General features: G+C 41.7%; 1 protein-coding gene across 2 annotated transcripts in view; it reads left to right on the top strand.

Annotated features, from left to right (window-relative positions):
• gramd1c (GRAM domain containing 1c) overlaps positions 1–18,891 on the top strand; it is a 33,722-nt gene extending 14,831 nt beyond the window's left edge. Inside the window, exons 7-18 of one of the 2 annotated variants that reach the window (XM_060899925.1) lie at positions 729–853; positions 949–1,105; positions 1,582–1,741; positions 1,839–1,979; positions 4,206–4,324; positions 4,434–4,576; positions 4,652–4,755; positions 5,833–5,991; positions 11,012–11,078; positions 13,871–13,990; positions 17,483–17,588; positions 17,828–18,891. In XM_060899925.1, the coding sequence (XP_060755908.1) occupies positions 729–853; positions 949–1,105; positions 1,582–1,741; positions 1,839–1,979; positions 4,206–4,324; positions 4,434–4,576; positions 4,652–4,755; positions 5,833–5,991; positions 11,012–11,078; positions 13,871–13,990; positions 17,483–17,588; positions 17,828–17,896 (1,470 nt within the window). In that variant the 3' untranslated portion in view covers positions 17,897–18,891. Of the gene's footprint in view, positions 1–728; positions 854–948; positions 1,106–1,581; positions 1,742–1,835; positions 1,980–4,205; positions 4,325–4,433; positions 4,577–4,651; positions 4,756–5,832; positions 5,992–11,011; positions 11,079–13,870; positions 13,991–17,482; positions 17,589–17,827 lie in introns of both variants that reach the window. The other variant, XM_060899924.1, reaches the window with a different exon arrangement.
• Positions 18,892–20,089: the final 1,198 nt, after the last annotated feature.

Below are 20,089 nucleotides of genomic sequence, written 5' to 3'. Positions count from 1 at the left end.
CGCGTGGGTTTCCTCCGGGTGCTCCGGTTTCCCCCACAGTCCAAAGACATGCAGGTTATGTTAACTGGTGACTCTAAATTGACCGTAGGTGTGGATGTGAGTGTGAATGGTTGTCTGTGTCTATGTGTCAGCCCTGTGATGACTTGGCGACTTGTCCAGGGTGTACCCCGCCTTTCGCCCGTAGTCAGCTGGGATAGGCTCCAGCTTGCCTGCGACCCTGTAGAAGGATAAAGCGGTTACAGATAATGAGATGAGATGAGTAAGTATTGGCTGATAATATCGGTTATCGGAACTCAAACCTTTTTTTTATTATTGCTATCATTATTGGTGCTATAAATTCCTTACCAGTCAGGCCATGAATGAATTCCAGATTGATGCCGTCATATTACATTTAAATAAAAACTGGAGGGTGTTCGAGTGCTGAGAGCATTAAATCCTTTGTCACATCATGATCGAGTTGTTTGTCTGTAAGCAAGGACTGTTGCGCCATCAGTATAGTCATTATCTGAAAAGAGTTAATAAAGTGCCTTAATGTGAAACTGGTTTTACAGAATGTTCCAGCGATCCTGTCTCTGTAAATAAGTGCAGAGCAGGTTAGGTGCGACTGAAAGGTGCATTGTGCCAAGTGTTGAGTAAGGATCAGATAAACATTTCTCTCTTACCAGGAAGACAACATGCTTTTGTTGCACAGGTCGTTCAGCTCATTTTGTTGTGCGTTGTTTCTTTAGCAATTGACTGGTCAGGAGCTGTGGCAGATGGTCAAACAGCATTATGGCAATGACTTGGGTTTGAGCCAGGAAGACATGGATAGTATGCAGATGATAGTAGACACAGTTCCACATAACCAGTCCAGGTAAGACACCTGCTTTCTATCATACAGTAGAATTAATATTTTGGCTTTACCTTTCTGCTGATTGCAGTTTGAAATTGAAATGTTCTTTCTTTCAGCTTGAGCATGAGAGCAGAGGATCCCGCTGTAAAGTTAGAGAGACCGTCCTCTCTACGACTCCCTCAGGTTGAGCAGATGTCACACGAGACGTCGACACCGCAGGGAGACGACACGCAGTCGTCCATCGGCGTTCAGAGCACGCTGTCTCCAAATGGGGTACAAATTAATTTCCCTGCATAAACTAATCAGCATGCAGATTGTTTTTTTTTTTAAATATTTTATTTACTGAACAAACAGAAGTACAGTTTCATTTCCCTTCCTGGGATTGCGTACGTCTATTAAACGAGTCTACGTAAAGCTAAACTACAGTCCGAAACACATTAAACACGTTTGTTATTTCCGTAAGGTTGAGTGTTGCACTGATGTCACATATTGCTAGAACAGTGAGAATAATACAATCGTAGTTAAAGTGAGAAATTATTTCGGTTTTAAAACTTGCAAGATAACTGTCAGGTTAAAAGAGAGAGGGAGAGAAAAGTTCAAACTGAAAGTCAGCTCCGAACTGAATTAGAGAATGAGTTTTGGACTTGATTTAAAATCCCACACTAAAGATTAATTTGCAAGGTGTTGCTGTTTGACACAGGTTCAGAAGTGCTGTCATAAAATAAGTGTGTGTGTGTAATTACACTTAGGATGATGCGCGGAGTACGCCATCTCAGCCACGCACTCCTAATCTATCCCTGAACCGCTTCAGCAATGAACGAGTGTCCAAGCGCTCTTCCCTGTCCCTGGATCTGAATGCCAATGAGGACCGACTCTCGGATAATAGCCTGACTGATAGCATGGAGGAGGGTGAGAGGCCCAGTGTGTGTGTGTGTGTGTGTTTTCCTATATGGTAATATGTAGCTGTTTTGTTTTATTCATTTTGTCCATCTGTGTGGTGCAGCAGAACGAGGTTTGACGTCCCAGGAATCTCCGGGAAGGCTGTACGTGAACGGGGTGTTTAATTTCAGCGTCAAGAAAATGTTTGATCTGCTTTTCACCAATTCAGCTTTTTCCCAACGGTTTATGGACGCCAGAAAGATCACTGGTAAATATTATCTTTTATATTCTTATGTGGGCGGCACGGTGGTGTAGTGGTTAGCGCTGTCGCCTCACAGCAAGAAGGTCCGGGTTCGAGCCCCGTGGCCGGCGAGGGCCTTTCTGTGTGGAGTTTGCATGTTCTCCCCGTGTCCGCGTGGGTTTCCTCCGGGTGCTCCGGTTTCCCCCACAGTCCAAAGACATGCAGGTTAGGTTAACTGGTGACTCTAAATTGAGCGTAGGTGTGAATGTGAGTGTGAATGGTTGTCTGTGTCTATGTGTCAGCCCTGTGATGACCTGGCGACTTGTCCAGGGTGTACCCCGCCTTTCGCCCATAGTCAGCTGGGATAGGCTCCAGCTTGCCTGCGACCCTGTAGAAGGATAAAGCGGCTAGAGATAATGAGATGAGGACTCGGAAAATGGAGACGAGGACTCGGATTTTTTTTCTTTATTTTTTTGGTAACATGCCATAATAATTTGGCATAAGATATTTATATGTCCATTAATTTTTTGCTAATTTCGTGTCAGAGTGTCACACCTGCACGCTTTGGCACATGCATCAGATAGACTCTCGGGTGCACTCAGGACAGTGCGCACACCAAGCGGACTCTTGCGCGCGCCGTAAACGACTCGCACCTGCACAGGATTAAGGCGCAATCAGCGCGCCGATATAAAAACTGTGAAAACGCACTTACTTTGCGAAGTATTGAGTTGCGTTGCTGACATGCTACTGAGCCTTATTTCCTTGTTTGGCTTCCTGATCCCTGATTTCCTGTTTCTCGCCTTTGATTCTGCCGAGTCTACGATAGCCTGTTTGTGCCTCGCTCAACCTATGGAGCACTTGCATGTGACGTCACAGCCGATCCAGATTGTGACAGATGCCATCTTGTCGGTCAAACGCCATATTTCCGCCTTCTACTTCTTGTTCTGCTTCTACTTCTACCTTTTCTTCTGGAAAACCCTACTACAATTCTACCACAACGGCTGCGGCTACAAGCTCTCCCTACCTGTGCACGTTTATGGTTTTTTTGTGTGTATTTTTGCGTGTTGTTCGTCTGTACCGGACTTCAATATCCACTACAACCGTATGGACTTACTGGACATTGGTTTCCAGCAGAAAATGACGGCTTGTAGCGATTTCCATCGCATGCACAACATTCCGGACGAGATAGCGAGACCAGTGGGGTCTCCATGGATTGTTATCGGGTCTGGCAGGCGAAGGAGGCGGCGTCGGGAGAGGAAGCAAAAGCGAGGCTGCAGAGCCGGCCTGTTGACTAAGCTCAGAAAACAGCCACTCAAATCTCCACTGCCGCCTCTATCTCTCCAACGCCAGATCCATGGTAAACAAGACGGACGATTTGGAATTACAGCTGGAATTACCTTATTCTATTCTATAATCGGCTGGTCAGTGCTATACTAGATAATACTTAAGTGACTTACCCGTCCAATGAGGATTGTTATTTTCTTGTTTACAAGATGCCACATCTGAGGGGGGCTGACAAATCCTGAATTTCTGTAAAGATAACTGTCCAGAGATTTATAAGCACTTTCACTGAACAGCGAGGGAAAGTTAATGAGGTAATTATACACGTCTGGGTATTCCGCTGGCAGTTCAACATCCACTGACACGGTCATGAAAACTACGTCCGGTAAGCCATAAGGGTCACTAATCTGTAGATCGTTTATTTTAGACATGTATCTAGTTATCTGTTCATTAGAAAAATGAGCCGTGTAGTCTGTCGGTTGAAATTGATCCATTCTGTACACGAGTGCAGCAATATTCAGCTGTGTTTTTTACCGACAAGATGGCGGCTGTGTACTTTCCGGTCACGTGACTGCAAGATCTCTCTTGCCTGTTTTACAATTTTGCCTGCCGTTCTGGATTGTTTACCTGTCTTCACTTGTATTAATAAATACTCCTTCTGCACTTACATCCATCTTCCAACCATCTCTGACAGAATACTTTACACTCCCTGACAAAGAGAATGCACATCTGTTCATATGTGGTGTTCAGGAACAAACTAATGTTAATGGGGCTAAAACAGCCACCGTCAAATGGTGCGGTTGGAGTGTCGGACTCTACTCGGATCAGATCAATAATGGACTCGACTCAGTTTTTTAATGACTTGAACACTGGGGACTCGAGACTGGACTCAAGGTTTAGTGACTTGATTGCAACACTGCTTCTGCTTATTATTCTTTTTCTGTAACGTATTTGTATTTTGACCCTCTGTAGGTGTAACCTGTACACCTTGGCAAAGGGACAACTCTGGCAATAAGAAGAGAACTTTAAACTACACAGTCACCATCACCAACCCACTAGTGGGTAAATCTTCCACTGTAACAGAAAACCAGGTCTGTCTGCTCTCTGGCAGTGTTAATGACGCTCACTTTGCATGCTGTATTTCCATACTGTGGTACTGTGTGCTGCTGTCTTAAGTGATCCCACCCAATTTTTCTTTAGACGCTATATCAGGACTCTAAGGAGGGTCATTACTACTTGGTGGATTCAGAAGTCTACACACATGACGTTCCATACCACGACTACTTCTACACTCTGAATCGCTACCACATCATACACACCTCGAAGTACAAATGTCGACTTCAGTAAGTGTTTGACTTTCTAGCTTGGATTGCTCTGTCACTGTGATGAAATTTTAACCGTTTCTTAATTCTGCACAGGATTTACACAGACGTGAAATACAATAAGCAGCCATGGGGAGTCGTTAAGTCTTTTATCACCAAAAACTCTTGGAGTGGCCTAGAGGAATATTTCAAGCACCTTGGTTAGTGTTTGGTTAATTTCCCCTTTTTTTTTTTTTTTGTCCTTCCGTCTCCCTGGTCCAAAGTGCGTCTTCTCTGCCTTATAAATTACTACTGAGTTACTTCCTGTTGGAGCATTGCATGCTGTAATCCACAGCCTCATTAATTCTTTACAGTGGAGCTGATTTGTGCTTTTTAAATGTAGATACTGTAGGTATATAACTGCAGGTCTAGCGTTTTTCTTTACTGAGGCTGTGTAGTTTGAAGTTTAATGAAGAGAAGTGATCAGATCACAGTGCCTCTAAATGACCGTAAATAGAAAGACTCGGCTCAGATTCGCATCTCCTTTTAATAAAATCCTCACTTGTGTCTGTTTCTTGAAGTTAACACTGTACAAATGGGTTAAATGAGTAGCAGTTGTATCCAAATCCTTATACACTGCATCTGTTAAATATGTGAAATGATTACAGACAAAACATTTCTAAGACTTTAGAGAAAGCCCTTTATTCCAAGCACTGTTTAATCAGTGGAAGTTAAAGGATAACTCCAGCGGTGCGGTGTAGATGGAGATGTAGTGAAATCGAGTGCATGTGGGATTACCATGGGCAAGAATTTGCCTGTACTGACAAAAGAACAGCAAACCTGTTTACTCCAAACTAATTTATAATAGGTGTCTAAGGACAGCTGTTGAACAACTTCTCCAGTTAACAGTTATGCAAAACTCATGTTCGTGGAATGCGTTCATGAACTCTTGATTCAAATGTATTTATAAATCAACCTAAAGCTACTTTTGTTTGGATAAACTGCCAGAAGAACTCGCATTACACAATTACACGTTTTGAACATATAATGGCTGAATTGAACAACTGCCCTCAGACGTGCGTAATAAATTAGCTTGGAGTAAACTAATTCTGTTAGTTCTTTTCTCAGTATCGGGAAATGTCAAAATGATCCCCCATGGTAATCCCACATCCACAACACATGCAGTTGTTAGAAAATAGTTTGGAACTGCTTATCTTTTAACGCCCATTGATGTACAGTTTTGGGTTTTTTTTAAAATATATAAGACGCACACTAAAGTTCTTTCTTCCTTTTGACAGAGGCGGAGCTTCATTCAGAAGAGCTGGAGTACACCCAAGGATCCAGCGATTCTGGAAAAGGTGGCTTGCGTCGAAGGCGGAGGACTTTCAGTCGTACCCTGCAGGAACACGTGAGGCCCAGCAGGCAGTACAGTGTCGAGCCCGAGCAGCACAGAGAAGGTACGAGTGCTTAGTTTTGTAGCAAACTACAATACTGCTGATTCAGTAGTATGAAGAACTTGCTAATCTATTTTGTGTGAATTAGTTGTTGACTTGTATGAAATCCCGTTCTACAAAGCTCACTTTCTTGGCACGCACACATACGGTACTGTCAGGGACGCCGCTAGAAATTTTCGGCCCCATGAAAGATTAGAATTTTGGGCCCCCCAACTTTGCCCACCCTCGTCACAATTGCACTATTGTCATTATTTGACTTTTGATAGCCCATGGACCTTGAGTTTGTGACTTTGTTATTCCATTTTATGTATTAACCTACCAGGGACTAGATGAAAACTGGTCAGTGACTAATTCTGGTGCATTTACAATCACAAATGAAAATTCAAGATTTTGCCACATGCCTTCTTGTGCGAGGACAATTGGTAGTGAAATGTGTGACGTGACTGCTAATAAATCATAGAAATAGTTTTCTACCCAGCATCAAAATACCTATGGAAATCCCATGGATTGTTATGTGTTAGGTAGAAAGCTGTGCGTACTGTTCTGCAAAAAGGGAATATGTTCAAAGCAAAGTGTGTCTAGATAGAAATTTGAGCGTAAGCAGAGTTAGACTATTGGTTGCCCCTCCATGGACCAGGAGTTTTTGACCTTGTTTTCTAATTTACACTTTTTTTATATTTATAACATTAGTTATGAAACTGGTTATTAGCACTAGTTATTAGCACCAGCATAACGTAATATTTCATCTTGTTTATCACACAAGTCAGTTCAGTTATTAAAATGGAAAAAAATGTCATTGTACAAACTGTAAAAGTGTTCTCTTGATAGGCTAATCCAACCACGTTCATACTGTTCATTTACCATTCGCTAATATTTTGAACACATGTGAGCGATAGCTACCTTTCTTTGGGAAAAACTGAGTGACCAGTTGCCTGCGTCTCCGGTCCCTCTCAGCTTTCAGCTGCCTTTCTTTACGTTTTTGACAGCCACTCTTCATATTTAGCGACCATAGACTGTACGCACTCCACTGCTGGCTGCTGCACCGCGACACAGCAGCAAGTAGCGTTGCACTGATCAGCACACAGATTTAACGCATCGCGCTTCTACCAGAACTGAACCGTACCATTTCGCAAAGGGGGGGGGTTAAATGACAATATGTTGAAGAACTCAAGAAATAGACAACCTTGTTCAATTAGCTCATTTTACCAGATGGAATATTGCATTGTTGTTATTTCAAAAGTCTTATTAAAATCATATTATCAGCCTCTTAAAGGGCCCCATGGCAGTGCTGGGCCCCTAGAATTGTTCTAACCTTCCCCCCCCCGGCGGCACCCATGGTTACTGTGCAAGTCTTGGGCACCTCTTATTTATTTATTTTCCCCCTCATACAAACTGTTATAGATTTCTATTTTATGACTTCTACATTATCAGGGTTCCTCCTGGGTTCTGAAAAATATTCTCCATTTTTTTCCTTGAAAAATCAAATCAAAGAAATTTTCTTCACTTGGTCTATATTTTTTCTTAATTACCGACTTATCAAAGTGGCCTGAATACAGGTTTTTACCAACCAAACTGGCACAATTCAAATATTTGTACAGATACAGCTCAGCCTCTCCATTACATGTACAATTTGGGCTCCACTCCAGACTCTGACAAAGGCTTGGTTTTGGGTGCCCTGTGCACCATCAGACTCAAATAAACCTCTTTAGTTTGAGCTCATTTAAGGATATTTTAGCAGGGAATTATTCAAAAGCGATATTAGGACTCCCCTTAACCTTTACTTCAACACACAACTTGATTTACAATTGAACAGAGTTGACAAGAGTCTTGGAACAACCAACAGTGAAGTAATCCTCTTTGGGTTTTTACGGAGTAAAGGAATCTGAATTTGCCATCGATTTTACGACCTGAACACAGAATGACCCCGCATTTTACATCATGCGTCCGCCGCGGGGACTCAAACCCCCCCCCCCCAAAAAAAAAAAACCCAACACCAAAAAACATAGAGCCTTTCTGTCGCTTGCTGCCTGACAGCACTTTCACTTTGGTGGGGTTTATTTTTATTTTATTTTTTTAAATTACACCAACCCCTGTATTACTGATACTGCCCGATGTGCTCGGGGACAGTCGGGGCTCTGAATGTGCCTCCCCTGTGGATGTTTCGGCCCTTAAATCATCTTCAGTGTTTGAAGAAGCACACTCAGTAAAACTTCATCAGTTTAGCCTGCACCATTGTTCGGTTCAGGCAGAGACAATTACACCACCACACCAGGCCCATCAAGACGCACTGCGATTGGCCAAAAGCTTGGCGCTCATGTGGTCATTATGTGTAGGTGATTTTTATTGGTCACAAGCACGTGCTCATTGTTTACACTCTGGCTTCCCGCTGTCTCTTCACTGGGGTTGGGTTTCAGCAAACGGAGGGATTTCTATAAAAGATGACATGATAAATATGACGAATACATTCGTCACTGTGACGACAGCTCGTAATTTTCTCTTCGTCACTGATGGATTATATTCGTCAGTGATGAGTGTGACGAGCGCCAGCGGGAACCCTGCATTATCGAGTCAAAACAGTACAAAAACATTTTGCGGGGGGGGAGTTTGTATCTGAGCAGCGTATTCCATAAGAGAGCACTTTTCAGATGAAAAAAGAAAACATAATGAAGGCTGCTGGGTTTGGGTGCAAAATGAAGAAGCGAGTGTGACAGTCAAAGTGTCCAGAAGAACTGTGGCTGGTTCTGTAAGACGCTCAGTAAAACCTACAGCTCAATTCCGCATAAAACTGTACCTGAGACTACTATTATTATTTTTTTAAATGTATTTATTTATTTAAAAGCAAAGGGTCGTCTCACACCAAATATTGACTTTTTTTTGTTTGCATTTATTATGGCTTACTGCTGTTTATAGTTCTTTTTAATTTTGAAACATTTCATTTCATTGTTTTTAAGCCATTTTTGGTCGACAGCATTTCTTTCCATGCGCCTAAGACTTTTGCACAGGACTGTATACATCACGTAGATCATGTAGCAAAACTTTACATTGTGCCGAGACTCTCAGACCGTACCAAATATAGATTTTTTTTTTTTTTTTGGTAGCAATTTCAAGGCTGGAAAAATGCAGAAAATGAGCTGGCAAGAAAGAAGGTAGTAAGATCCATTCAGTAGTATTGAGAAGCATTGTTTTTCTCAGGTATCTCGAGAAACTTCTAATTGTTCTAGATCTAGAACTACTTTTAAATATTGCAAACTGCACCTTTTAAAATGACTCAATTATTTAAGTCAGCGTTCTAGAAAATCCTTTGAACAAACTTTGTGCGGTTTGGGAGCCGGTTGCAGGATACACTTTTTAAACTTAAACACCTGAATAATTTTTAGCAGTATTTTGGTGTCAGACTTTTCACATGTATTCAGTGGCGTGTACTCTGAAACTGTTTACAACACGAAAACGTGAAAACTAATTTTCACTAAAAAAAAGCCAAAGAGTTTTGAGATCTCACAATCCAAACAAAATACACTAAGGCCACACCAATTTAATTAGTTGTTTCTCGGATTTTTTCAGGAAAAATATGAAGCGAGCGGGCGAAATAAAAAAAAAAAAAAAAGCTCTGATGGTAAAATTAGCGGTGGAAATAGACCAAACAATACAGGCAAACCAGTAAACAGATAGATAGACTAAATAAACGATTGAATTACAGTCAATTGAACATGTACAATGCACAGAAAAAAAGATTTGACCAGGACTAGGCTACTTCACAAGTCTTTAACGAAAGTGAAAGGGGCAATTTGATTGGTTTTCGACGTCAAGTGATCTCACATCACGTGACACTGTTGGAGGGAGTTTGATTTCTATTTTTTAAAATTTATTTATTTTTTCCATTTTGCATTTTCTTCAAGCGGCGATTCTGAAAACCAACTAATCGAATTGGTGTGGCCTAAGGGTTTTGATTAGAGACCGCATGATGCAAGGTTTTTTTTTTTTTTTTTGTTGGTTTTTTTTTGTTTTTTTTTTGTTTCCCCCCTAACAAAAAAACTGAAGCCTTAAGTATGGGTTGATGGTGATACTCATCTGATAATAGTTTTTCAAGAAAACATTGAGCTTTAATTCAACCCTTTCACACAAAAATCACCTTACATTATTACTTTTATTATATTTTCAAAGCATATACACTGCAAGTATTAATATAATAAAATCAGTCCTAAGAAAAGGTATATAAAAGTCAATTCTGTTTATATGTAAAGATTGCCAGTTGCAAAAAATAATTTAGTTTCCAATTCTAATCTGGAAACTGGGGGGGGGGGGGTACTGGTTTACCTCCGTCTGTCGTCCGTCCATATCTCCGTCTGTCCGAAACACCCTTTTTCTCAGCAACCACAAATCATAGCCACTTGGTACCAAACTTCAGCTTGGGGTTCTATACCGTGTATACCGTTTTCAGGTCTGTTGCATGCCAACTTCCTGTTTACAGTACTGACTGAATGTATTTACGAAACATATATAGGGTGGATTTACAAAATTTTCATAAACCTTTTTCTCAGCAACTACAAATCACAACTGCTTGATATTTGGTACGGAGCTTCAGCTTGGGGTTCTATACTGTGTATACCGTTTTCAGGTCTGTCGCACAGCGACTTCCTGTTTACCGACTGAATGTATTTACGAAACATATAGGGTGGATTTTGACGCCATTTCAAGAAGCAAAATGCTATTTCAAAATGACAGTTTACCAGGATGCTATTTGAAATCCCTGGGGAGAACACTGCTCCTTACTTACTAGTTTCAGGGTTAATTATTTGTTGAAGTCAATATTCATAATAAGTGTCCTATTCCTTCGATTGCTTGCATTCTGATATAAGCGAGAGCGGGGGGGGGATACGTAAGTAAGCAGGAGCTCACAGTTGATCCTGTCAGACATTCATTATTTCCTGCACTAATTCAGCCTCATTAATACATTCCATGTCTCTTTTTATTTATTTATTTATTTATTTATTTAAGGTCTGTAAGCGTTGGTCTTGTATTTCAGGTGCAGCAGGCGTGAAGAATACAAACCACTGGAACATCACTTCCATTATAGCTGTAATGAGCTTAATGTAAGCCTGCAGAACACATCATACATGTGCAGTGGCTCCTGAAGCTCTCGTCTATTGTGTTTTATTTATACCACAGTGCTGCTGAATTCTCCGGACTGATTGTTCAGAAGGTGGTCACAGGTTTATAGAACAATCCAATTCATAGCATGTTATTTTTATAGTAAAGGATCATTCAACGGAGCTCCACCAGATCATCCAAAGAAAATAATATACACACAAACATGCCATTTAACAAAGAAACGCACAAGCTTTCTGTAAGATGTTTGTTTAAAATTTGTTGAAGGAGTCTCCAGTGTCAGTGCTTAACAGTAAGTTTTTCATCATAATGAAATCAGGGCAGCTCGTATTGCTAAGTTGCCATCGTTATTTTCTTCGTGAAGATAAATACAAGCCCCAAAGTGATTTAATCCATATGTGTGTATGCACATAAAAGGAAGTTGGATATGATGACATTCAGATACGGAAACCGGAAGCTCGTTATGTTGTAACATGAGCAGTTGCTAGCAGAGCTGATAAAACGTTTTATCATTTCTAAGATGCAAAGTGAAACTTTGTGCAGTTGGTCAGTGATCCTCTGAAGTTTCCCTTGCAAAAGTACAACCCCGATTCCAAAAAAGTTGGGACAAAGTACAAATTGTAAATAAAAACAGAATGTGATAATTTACAAATCTCAAAAACTGATATTGTATTCACAATAGAACATGGACAACATATCAAATGTCGAAAGTGAGACATTTTGAAATTTCATGCCAAATATTGGCTCATTTGAAATTTCATGACAGCAACACATCTCAAAAAAGTTGGGACAGGGGCAATAAGAGGCTGGAAAAGTTAAAGGTACAAAAAAGGAACAGTTGGAGGACCCAATTGCAACTCATTAGGTCAATTGGCAATAGGTCATTAACATGACTGGGTATAAAAAGAGCATCTTGGAGTGGCAGCGGCTCTCAGAAGTAAAGATGGGAAGAGGATCACCAATCCCCCTAATTCTGCACCGACAAATAGTGGAGCAATATCAGAAAGGAGTTCGACAGTGTAAAATTGCAAAGAGTTTGAACATATCATCATCTACAGTGCATAATATCATCAAAAGATTCAGAGAATCTGGAAGAATCTCTGTGCGTAAGGGTCAAGGCCGGAAAACCATACTGGGTGCCCGTTATCTTCGGGCCCTTAGACGGCACTGCATCACATACAGGCATGCTTCTGTATTGGAAATCACAAAATGGGCTCAGGAATATTTCCAGAGAACATTATCTGTGAACACAATTCACCGTGCCATCCGCTGTTGTCAGCTAAAACTCTATAGTTCAAAGAAGAAGCCGTATCTAAACATGATCCAGAAGCGCAGACGTCTCCTCTGGGCCAAGGCTCATTTAAAATGGACTGTGGCAAAGTGGAAAACTGTTCTGTGGTCAGACGAATCAAAATTTGAAGTTCTTTATGGAAATCAGGGATGCCGTGTCATTCGGACTAAAGAGGAGAAGGACGACCCAAGTTGTTATCAGCGCTCAGTTCAGAAGCCTGCATCTCTGATGGTATGGGGTTGCATTAGTGCGTGTGGCATGGGCAGCTTACACATCTGGAAAGACACCATCAATGCTGAAAGGTATATCCAGGTTCTAGAGCAACATATGCTCCCATCCAGACGACGTCTCTTTCAGGGAAGACCTTGCATTTTCCAACATGACAATGCCAAACCACATACTGCATCAATTACAGCATCATGGCTGCGTAGAAGAAGGGTCCGGGTACTGAACTGGCCAGCCTGCAGTCCAGATCTTTCACCCATAGAAAACATTTGGCGCATCATAAAACGGAAGATACGACAAAAAAGACCTAAGACAGTTGAGCAACTAGAATCCTACATTAGACAAGAATGGGTTAACATTCCTATCCCTAAACTTGAGCAACTTGTCTCCTCAGTCCCCAGACGTTGACAGACTGTTGTAAAGAGAAAAGGGGATGTCTCACAGTGGTAAACATGGCTTTGTCCCAACTTTTTTGAGATGTGTTGTTGTCATGAAATTTAAAATCACCTAATTTTTCTCTTTAAATTATACATTTTCTCAGTTTAAACATTTGATATGTCATCTATGTTCTATCTCATCTCATCTCATCTCATTATCTCTAGCCGCTTTATCCTGTTCTACAGGGTCGCAGGCAAGCTGGAGCCTATCCCAGCTGACTACGGGTGAAAGGCGGGGTACACCCTGGACAAGTCGCCAGGTCATCACAGGGCTGACACATAGACACAGACAACCATTCACACTCACATTCACACCTACGGTCAATTTAGAGTCACCAGTTAACCTAACCTGCATGTCTTTGGACTGTGGGGGAAACCGGAGCACCCGGAGGAAACCCACGCGGACACAGGGAGAACATGCAAACTCCGCACAGAAAGGCCCTCGCCGGCCACGGGGCTCGAACTCGGACCTTCTTGCTGTGAGGCGACAGCGCTAACCACTACACCACCGTGCCGCCATCTGTGTTCTATTCTGAATAAAATATGGAATTTTGAATATTCCATGTCTATTTTTATTTATAATTTGTACTTTGTCCCAACTTTTTTGGAATCGGGGTTGTACTCATGGCAGTAATTAAAAGTGATATTTATTTTCTACGGTGTATAGATTTCTTATTTCACTGTTGTGCAAAAAAATTGGTCCACCACTTGCATAATATCTGTTCAGCGCTGTCCATATGCTGATCCCTTCCCAATACTGCACTGTGAGATATTCGAGTCCTCAGACAGCTCAGGTTTGTAATTTTACTTCTACTTTTTCCAGACTGTTGGTTCTGACCATACTGAACCTAGGACTGTTCTTTAAGTTATGGGCCATGGAGGACGTGGCGCATCGTATGTACTTGAGCACAAAGCAGCGAATGAGGGACAGAGCCGATGCCAGGTAAGGGGCACACAATATGTAAAACGATGATTGAGGATGATATGGATTTACTGGTGATGTATAATTCCACAGCACCATACTCAAAAGATGACAAACTTGCCTTAAATAGCATCCTCGTTCTGTGGGAGGAAGCTGTTTCTTTACTTAGAGAGCGAAGAGTTCGCTCAATTCCACATCTGGACGATCTCTGCTCAAACTACTAAAGCTTCAGCTTTCATGGTAACACCGCCATCATCTCATGGATCGCTAACTAGCCGAGCTGCAACTCAGTGTAACCGCATCACAGAGCTGCACTGCATTGTGGAACTTTGAGTCCATTGATGTTGGTTTGCAGCAGCGGTTCCATGACTTCTCCACTGGATTTCTCATTAATATGATGTTGAATGTCGTTGGAAATCAGTGAAGCGCCTCTTTGTTTGTTTTTTGTTCTCCCCAGCCCCCCTTCAATTTTATCCAAACGAGCTACCAGCGAAACCTGACTAATTAATACTTACGGTTTGAAATTTTTTCCCCCAATAAACTCCAGGTGATATCATTATAATGGACAACCGTGCTCAGCAATACTCAAGAAGAAAATCAGTGATGCACGTTCTGAAGTCCTTTTCAGAAAGCTAAACAGGGTTCCTATTGTTGAAAGATGGAAATTTTAAAATGTCTGATGGTGTATAAATGTATGAACGGACTTCTACCAGAATACCTACGTAAAATTTGTGTTAAAAACTCCCATGTCAATAATTATAACACAAGCAAAGAACAATATTCATATCGTGAAAATAAACTCAAAATCAGGACACAGGACTTTTGCTTTTTCACCTGCCACGTTCTATAATTCTCTGCCCGACTATGTTTAAAAACTGAGACTACTAAGAAATTTAGAACTAATTATTGGAAACACTGTTCTGGTTTTTATCCCCCGCTGGCTGAAAGGCCCGAAGGGGGATTATGTCGTGGTGATGTCCGTCTGTCCCGGGAAGGGTGCTCACCTTCTGAAATCAACTCCTCTCACGGTTTTTGGAGGAATTTCACCAGACATGACAGGATTCTTTGTTATATGTCGGTAGTACACCTGTATATTATTTTGTTCAATTTGGTCGCATTTTACCAGAGTTGTGGCCCTCGATTAACAACCTTGTACTTTCACAGTTTCATGAAGGTGTGTTTGCCTTCTGACATCAACACCTCACAATTTTTGGATGAATTTCTCGAAGCTTGGCAAAAGGCCTTGTTATATGACGGTAATACGCCAGGCCCGGCGCCAGGAACAGTTTACTAAGGGGGCAATTAGAAATCGCAAGGGGGCAAATATTTTTCATATAGTGTGTAGTAGTGATGGCGGTCCGACAATGTGTTTCAAACAATTAACTGCGCCAACCACAAAACCACGGCCCCGAAGGTTGCTTTAGTACGGGAAAATCATGTGACATTACCAGGGCAGTTGTGCTTTATCAACACCCGTGCCCACCTGTTAACCCTCCCCTCCAGTTTTCTCACAGACACGCGTTACAACCGGAAAGATGCCAAACATAAAACAACACACAAACCTACAGGCAAGTCCTTTAAATTTAAAATACATACAAATAGCTCCGCGGCATGAAAACAAAACATCAATGCAAGTCTAAGGTACTTGGCTCGGCGGCCAAAATCATAATTTAAAAAAATCAACAGACCCCACGGCTGCACCAGTAATAGCTTTCCTGACTCGCACCGAGTCAACGCTAACCACTTAATCCACGATCCCAGTTTAGGCGTGTAGGGGACAAAACACTCTGAAGTGATGAATTTTCACCCTCTCTGCATGGGGGGGTGACGTCAACGACACATATTCTTACGCTATTTGCGCACAAAGCGGACCATATATGAACACATACACCAACATAAACGGAGATAAACTTAGCCTACAAAGAAAGAAAATGGATTCACAATATTGTGATTGAATTGGTTTAATTCGGTGGGGGAAAGACTACTCCCGTAAACTGACTGCATATTACAGGATATTGCAGAGACAGTGCACTTGTAAGCGTCATAACAACCAATCAGATTTGTTCTACTGTGCCAGTTTTAGTAGTGATTTATGTGAAATGTATTTTTGTGCAATGCGCAACCACTTAATATTTCGTATTTGAAAATGCAAATTATTAATACGTCTATAATACATTATATTTTCATAAGAAAACAATTAAGTGATCTGAGTCTCCGTTGAGGGGGCGGGGTTGTAGCCACGAGGGGGCGACGCCCCCTCTCGCCCCCCCCCCCCCACGGCACCGGGTCCGTAATACGCATATTGCGGTTTAATTTCATTTGTGAAAATTTGACCAGAGTTTTGACCCTTGATTAAATAACTTGTATTTGACACTTTCATGAAGGTGTACGTTCTTCTGAAATCAACTCTTCTCACAATTTGTGGAGGAATTTCACCAAACTTGGCAAAAGGCTTTGTTATATGACAGTTATACGCATATTGAAATTTCGTTTAATTTGGGCAAATTTTACCAGAGTTATGCCCTTGATTATTAACAAACTTGTACTTTGGCAATTTCATCAAGGTGTGCTTGCTTTCTGAAATCAACTTCCCTCACAATTTTTATCCCCTGCTGTCCGAAAGGCCCGAAGGGGAATTATGTCGTGGCGATGTCTGTCCGTCCGTCCCAAGAAGGGTACTCACCTTCTGAAATCAACTCTTCTCATGGTTTTTGGAGGAATTTGACCAAACTTGACAGGATTTTTTGTTATATGTCAGTAATACACATATTGTAATTTCGTTCAATTCTCAGAGCACTCTTGTTCGATATATTTCTTTATAAATGAAATACAAATTTTATTCATTATTAATCATATGTCTCTCACTATTTTGTACATTACTCATTTTATATTAGTTATGTTTTATGAATTTAATAATGTTGAGAGATTATTAGCATAAGTTTATACACATCACATCTCCAATGGAAACCAGCGTCAGCTGAGTGTTTAATAATAAAGGTCTGAACCGTAGACTTCTCACAAGAATAACGCAAATAGAGCAACACAAATATTTCAATATAAAGCTATTTACTGTATGGGTGGCACGGTGGTGTAGTGGTTAGCGCTGCCGCCTCACAGCAAGAAGGTCCGGGTTCGAGCCCCGTGGCCGGCGAGGGCCTTTCTGTGTGGAGTTTGCATGTTCTCCCCGTGTCCATGTGGGTTTCCTCTGGGTGCTCCGGTTTCCCCCACAGTCCAAAGACATGCAGGTTAGGTTAACTGGTGACTCTAAATTGACCGTAGGTGTGAATGTGAGTGTGAATGGTTGTCTGTGTCTATGTGTCAGCCCTGTGATGACCTGGCGACTTGTCCAGGGTGTACCCCGCCTTTCGCCCGTAGTCAGCTGGGATAGGCTCCAGCTTGTCCGTGACCCTGTAGGACAGGATAAAGCGGCTAGAGATGATGAGATGAGCTGAGATGAGCTATGAGATGAGACATATGATTGGTGTTTCAGAATGTTGTTCTTCTTTTCCACAGTTTGACACCTGACTTCGGCCCTCAACAGAATACATTCCACAGGAACCAAGAGGATGCGCGCTTACTGAGGGCCGTGCTACAGGACTCCATCAACCTTCTAGAACAGGTCTATTAAAGTAACATGCTTCAGCACATACCAGCGCTTTATCTCTGCACAGTTCAAGCTGCTTTTTGAACATGGTGTACTTTGCTGTCTCAGCACAGAACATTCTATCTGCCCTGATGCTTTGGTGCAAAATTCTTTCTTTCTTTTTTTCTTATTATGCTGAGAGGTCTCCAGTATGCAGGAGGGGGGGTTGTTGTTGTTTTTTTGCCATTAGTGACCGCTCCTCTTTTCCTCCACAGTTACGCAACTCTCTGGTGGTGCTTCAGCAGAACTTCCAGGGGCCCAATAAGACGGCCTCTAAGCTATGATGCGCTGCCTGGTAACCCAAGAGTGCAGGGGAATTTGGTCCACAAGGCTTTGCTCACATCAGGGGACGTGGACGAAGGCAACAGTTACCTCAGAGACACCTTTTTGCCATTGGGCGTTACTACCTCAGGCCTTCTGTGCTGTGGATGTTTTGAGCCATGTGTGAGTGTGTAGGGACTTGTAGTGGCACAGGGAGCGATGCAGGCCCATTGCCCCTGCAAATTGTGAGCTCAGAGTACATTTAAATTCACAGGTGTTGCCTTTTTCCCTTTTGATGATCATGTAAATGCTTGCAGTCATCTACCTTAATTATTGAATGTATCCTGTTTTAGCCTGTTGATTAGCACATCAGTTGTTAACACATCTCTTTATAACCTCTCTCTAGGGCTTTGTGTGCGAGAGTAAGAAGGCATAATGACTCGATATAACTATTCATAATGAATTTTAAAAATATTTTTTTACTATGTTGATAAATCTGCTAATGGCAAAAAAGTGAATTTGATGTTTTTAGAACACTATTGTTGAATGACGTACATTATTCCTGCTTGTATATGACTGATTTACAGATGTTTGCAGAATACAAATGTTTCCTTTCTAGAGTCTGCAGGGTTTATTTTGCGTTCCTCTGGAAGACAATATGTACAGCAAAGTTATAAATAACGTGGAATGGATGAGCATAATTATAAATTTTTATATTTTAGCTGTAGGATGTTTACACTACACTTTGATGTAATTTTTAATTGTAAAGATGGTTCGAAGGACTCAATTAGTTGTAATAACGTTTACAAATGAGCTCTCCAAAGATGGTAGATTTTTAAATGATTTTGTGGTAATTTTTTTTTTTAATTCTAAATGGATATCAAAGTGTAAGCCCAGCCTCATACGGTAAAGCTTTTTCAGGAAATGATGCTATTTTGTTTCCCTCCTGTATGAACATTTTAAATAAATTGTATAATGTCTATTTATACCTTTTAAATAAAAGCCCTGTTTGTGGTGACTTTGTGTTTTTTTTTTTTTGTTTTTTTTTTAAATAGCTTATCGTTTTATGCCGTATGAACCAAAGAACTTTTTAAAGAAGGAGAGCCCTGCAGGTTATAAATGTAGACAGATCCTAATACTGTTTACTGTTCAAGTTATTATTTTTATATTCTTTGAAGGTTGCTGATCATTTATGTAGTTAAAGCAGAAAGCACCAAGGACTAGGCACCATCACAGATGAAATCTGAACTTAGATTAGATAGAACTTTATTGATCCTTTTGGGCGGGTTCCCTCAGGGAAATTAAGATTCCAGCAGCATCATTACAGATAAACAGAGAATAAAAAATAGAGAAAAAAACTTCTAGATAAATTATTTACATATACAAACATAAAAAGAATAAGATATTGGGGGGGGCAGCAGGAGAGATATTGCCCTTTATATTGCACATTGTCCAGTATTGCTTATTGTCAGGCTAGGCTGCTGTTCCTTCCCGTCCTCTGTCCTCCTGTTACCCCTCCTCCCCCCCAGAGAGGAGTTGTACAGTCTGATGGCGTGAGGGACAAAGGAGTTTCTAAGTCTGTTAGTCCAGCATTTGGGAAGGAGCATTCTGTCACTGAACAGGCTCCTCTGGTTGCTGATGACGGTGTGCAGAGGGTGACTGGCATCGTCCATGATGTTCAATAGTTTGTCCATAGTCCTCTTCTCTGCCACCGTCACCAGAGAGTCCAGCTTCACGCCAACCACAGAGCCTGATCAGTTTGTCCAGCCTGGATGTGTCCTTCTTGGATGTGCTGCCCCCCCCCAAGCACACCATGGTGTAAAACAGGACACCGGCAACCACGGACTGGTAGAACATCCACAGGAGTTTCCTGCAGATGTTAAAGGACCGCAGCCTCCTCAGGAAGTATAGCCTGCTCTGTCCTGTCCTGTTCAGGTGGTTGGTGTTGCAAATCCAGTCCAGCTTGCTGTCCAGCCACAGCCCGAGGTACTTGTAGGAATCCACAGCCTCCACCTCGACTCCCTCGATCAAAACTGGTCGTGACCTTGGTCTGGACCTCCCAAAGTCAATGACCAGCTCCTTGGTCTTCGAGGTGTTGAGCTGCAGATGGTTCCTGTTGCACCACACAGCAAAGTCCCTCACCAGGCTCCTGTACTCCTCCTCTCTGTCGTCCCTGATACACCCAACGATGGCTGTGTCATCGGCGAACTTCTGAA

This window comes from Neoarius graeffei, chromosome 19 (assembly GCF_027579695.1).
Source record: "Neoarius graeffei isolate fNeoGra1 chromosome 19, fNeoGra1.pri, whole genome shotgun sequence".
Classification (NCBI taxonomy): Eukaryota; Metazoa; Chordata; class Actinopteri; order Siluriformes; family Ariidae; genus Neoarius; species Neoarius graeffei.
Note: the sequence above shows the minus strand (reverse complement) of the source record. Positions and strands in the feature narration are given on the sequence as shown.